Source organism: Capsella rubella, unplaced genomic scaffold (assembly GCF_000375325.1).
Source record: "Capsella rubella cultivar Monte Gargano unplaced genomic scaffold, Caprub1_0 scaffold_1, whole genome shotgun sequence".
Classification (NCBI taxonomy): domain Eukaryota; kingdom Viridiplantae; phylum Streptophyta; class Magnoliopsida; order Brassicales; family Brassicaceae; genus Capsella; species Capsella rubella.
The window spans coordinates 9,098,890-9,102,924 of NW_006238923.1; the positions used below are offsets into that span (position 1 = coordinate 9,098,890).

Sequence of the window (4,035 nt, forward strand, 5' to 3'; positions counted from 1 at the left end):
ATAGTTTAGATGATTTATTTTATGTTTCAAATTTCCCGTACCTGTTATTTCATGTTCTGATATTTGAAATAAAATACTTAAAACTAAAATTAACAATTCAAATTTTTTGTTCATGTATCATACATGTTATTTGATATTTGAAAATTGAAATTGAATTTAGTTTCTTGATTTTATGATCTCCTCTCGTTACTTTTATTTCTCATCATGCTTTTTATGAAAAATAGTTTGGATAATATTTTATTTTTTCAAATCAATATTATTTCAATAAATATAGATAGATTTGTTTTTTTTAATTATCCTTTTAATTGTATATACTATGATCACTTTATACAAAATGCTTCCCTTTTAATAGTATAGATATATAGTTTTTGAAAATATTAAAAAAAATAATTTAGATTGAATATGTTTAATTTCTAATTTAATTGAATATTTTTATGGTAATCAAATCAATATTATTTCCATAAATATAGATAGATTTGTTTTTTTTAATTATCCTTTTAATTGTATATACTATGATCACTTTATACAAAATGCTTCCCTTTTAATAGTATAGATTTAATGTTAAGATATTAAAATTTGACCTTAGATAGAAAAAACTAGGTCGGCTATTTATCCTAGAAAAATAAAAAAGAATATGAATGGCGGATAATTTTACGCGAACATCTATAAAAAAACACCATTAATTTGGCCAGGAAGCCTAATGTAATGTCAATGATATCATATAGTTTAGGGTTGCAAACATGTAGTTTACTAAAAATAGTTTTAGTCATGAGAACATTGATCCTAACCTTGAGACAACTCTCCTCCTTCATCTTTTATGAGACGAATCTGAAAATAAATTGATTTTGGTGACAATTTAAGTTTTTTCTTCTTTTACTTCTTTGCATAATAACGTTCATGATTTATGTGCTATTTCATTATCTTATTTTTGATATATATCATTTTATATCTAATGAAGCTCTTAATAAGCTTGAATCCTATATTCCTATTGCTTTCGATCCTGCGAACTCATAGATATAGCATTCAGTTACAGTTCAACAACATATTAAAATAGCTATACAGTAGAAGTATTTGAAAAGAAATTAAGGAGAAACTTCGTCTCATTAGCCGTCGTACAGTTTATTCGACCAAGAGGGATTATTACATAAGGAAACAACAAAAGAGGAAAGCTATATACATAAGCTCTTGTGGACGACATATAGATGACATCACTTAATATCCCTCTTTACTGCAGATACATTAACGTAAAATATAGGAAATGCATACAAAGTCCCATGAACGTACTTAATTTTTGTAATAATGGAACACCGATGATCAGAGAACGAGGAAAGGGCCAGTGACAAAACTGGCAATATTTCCGACATTCGTTTGGATGACATCGACTAGATTAACGGTGGAAGTTAAAAAGCCATCCGGTGGGAAAACGGAACACGTGGCCACAGGAAGACGTACGGTGACACGGCAGTCCGAGGGGTTGAAGAGACTTGTTGCCAAAATGTTGACAAGAATGGCGAAGGTACCGGCGGGATTGGTCACTACTTGGGGAATGGTTGTCTCTCTGCCGTTACAAGTGACGAAGAGGGTCGCAGCGGAAACGGGAGGGGCGTTTAGGTCACCGGTAAGGGTACAACGCAAGACACCTCGGATTTCGATTGTCTGAATTTGGAGCCCGCTTATTAGAAGGCCGTGCGAAAGGGAAGCGAGTGAAGCCATGAGAACAATGGAGAGGAGAAACACATTTGCTTTCGTCATTTTTCTGTCTTCTCAGTTACTTCTTTACTTGCAAGTAGGAGTGGTTTTGTATTTGGTTGTGGTGTGCCAAAGAAGCAAATGGGGAAGGCTATTTATATCGGTAGGAATTGGTAAAAAACGCATTATTTCAATGCAAGTTGTGTCGTCGTTAAATCATTTAGATACGACTTTAGTACAGTCCGCATGCTTAATTCCATTTCTGAAATTTGACTTTTCCTTTCAACTTGCTCTGCTTTAGTAAATTTTTATTTAATAACAAAAAGTATTTAAAGATAAATTTCAAAAATAAATTTTTGAAAAACCATCTTCATGATAACCCTTTCCAGAAAAAAATCACTATATTTTTTTATAAACATTATAAATTTTTATAAATATATTTTACATATTTTGTAAACAAATTATAAAAATATATTTGTAACATATTTTATCAAAAAAAATCAATTGGTATTTGCGGTATTTTTGAAAATGGACAAAAAAAAATAATGGTACTTTAAAAAGTATTATCCCAAAAAATTGTATTTTTCAAAATTTCCAAATTTTTATGGACAAATTTTTAATGTTTGAATAGAAAAATGATAACGCCATTTACACTACTATTAAACATTAATATTTGTCATAAAATAACAAATTATCACTAGCACCACCACAACTTCCATCACCAATTCACCACACATGTCTTACCTATGCTATTTAATGTCTATGGCTAAAATAAAATGTGGACTATTTAATTTTAGTTTAACAATTCAAGAATTAATTTCAAAAGTCATAAATATAATTAATCTTAGGCAAAAAAACAAAAAAGAGCTACAATACAATGCCAATGGTGCAAATTCAATCTAGTGTACTACTAGATGTGCCAAAATGGATCAGTCTAGTGTACTAACAGATATGCCAAAAGAGGAAAAACATATCGTTAGACGACGGCTCGAACCAACCGAACCAATAAAATAGTTTTGAACATGTGACCTTTTTTCTTTAACGCAAAGCACGGCTATGATCACCATCATTACTATAATATCTAGCTAAGTTGGCTTGTTAGGAGCATTTGCGACATCAAACATAAAAACATTAGCAGGATCATTGCATTTAGCGATACGTAACTTGTCCACGAATCAAATTTTTCATAATACATTCAATTCCAGCGCTGAGACAGAGAAAAAGTTCAGTTTCGCTGGTCTTGATAATTCAAAGCCGTCGCCGCCGTTCGTTTGTTTACATCAAAAGGAGCATAATGGGAGCATTATCCGTGAAGACGACTCTCCGACTTGATGTGTGTACTCACACTTCCAACGTGGTCTTAAAAGCGACGCCATTGTGGTTACACCAAGCAAACCACCAATCTGAATTCCTCAGAGACGCTGACCCACATGATTAACACTTTTGTAACGTTCATACCACTACTGTTTAGTGATCCCATATTTTCTTTTGGTTGGTGAACCCACTATTATCTAACGGATGGTACGTCCGGAAAACTTTAAATTTTTATTTACCGAGTTAATTATTTATGTATTCAATATTTAAAAATTTGAGATCATTTTTGGATGTAGAAAGTTTAAAAGCAATATCTATAACTCTGAATAAATTACAAAAAAAAAAAAATGAATGTGCATGCATTGCCATTTTCATTTGTAACCGAAACTATTATACAAATTAATAAATATACAAGGTGACATAAATTAATTAAAACACATGTTAAATTCTAAGCGCAAAGAATACGGAATCGTAAAATACAAAGTGAAAACAAGGATGTTGCAAATGATGTAAATCCTGACATGCTTCAACAAATGAAAGTTCAGAATTCAAATGTTAATGCAAGCATAACAGAAAAACGCAACCATATGCTAAATCAAACACGAAATCAAATGGAAATAAAATAAAATTCTTTGGCAAAAAGAGAAACTAAGGCTTCTACTGGTAACCATTAGAGGAACAAAAGGAAAAAGAACAAAAAGAACAATACGGAACGGAATAAACAACTTTTGAGGAATGAAAGGAAAACATGCAGAGAAGAACAAAATAATAAATGGTAACCAAACAATAACACTATCTTTTATAATATATTTGATTAAATAAATCAACTTTTAATAATAATACTAGATATAGTTTATATATAATGAATTTGACACTAATTTTAAAATATATTTTTGAATGAATTTAAATATTTAATGTTAAAAATTAATAATTTATATTAACCTATTATAGATTATAGTAATTTTTATTTGTTATTTATGATATAAACATCTCTTAAATATGTTTTACTATCCATACAAATTTTAAATAATG

General features: G+C 30.0%; 1 protein-coding gene across 1 annotated transcript; it reads right to left on the reverse strand.

Annotated features, from left to right (window-relative positions):
• Nucleotides 1-1,314: 1,314 nt before the first annotated feature.
• LOC17900854 lies at nucleotides 1,315-1,752 on the reverse strand. Its single transcript, XM_006304555.1, has one exon. It carries the CDS (start codon nucleotides 1,750-1,752, stop codon nucleotides 1,315-1,317), a length of 438 nt encoding a protein of 145 aa, XP_006304617.1.
• Nucleotides 1,753-4,035: the final 2,283 nt, after the last annotated feature.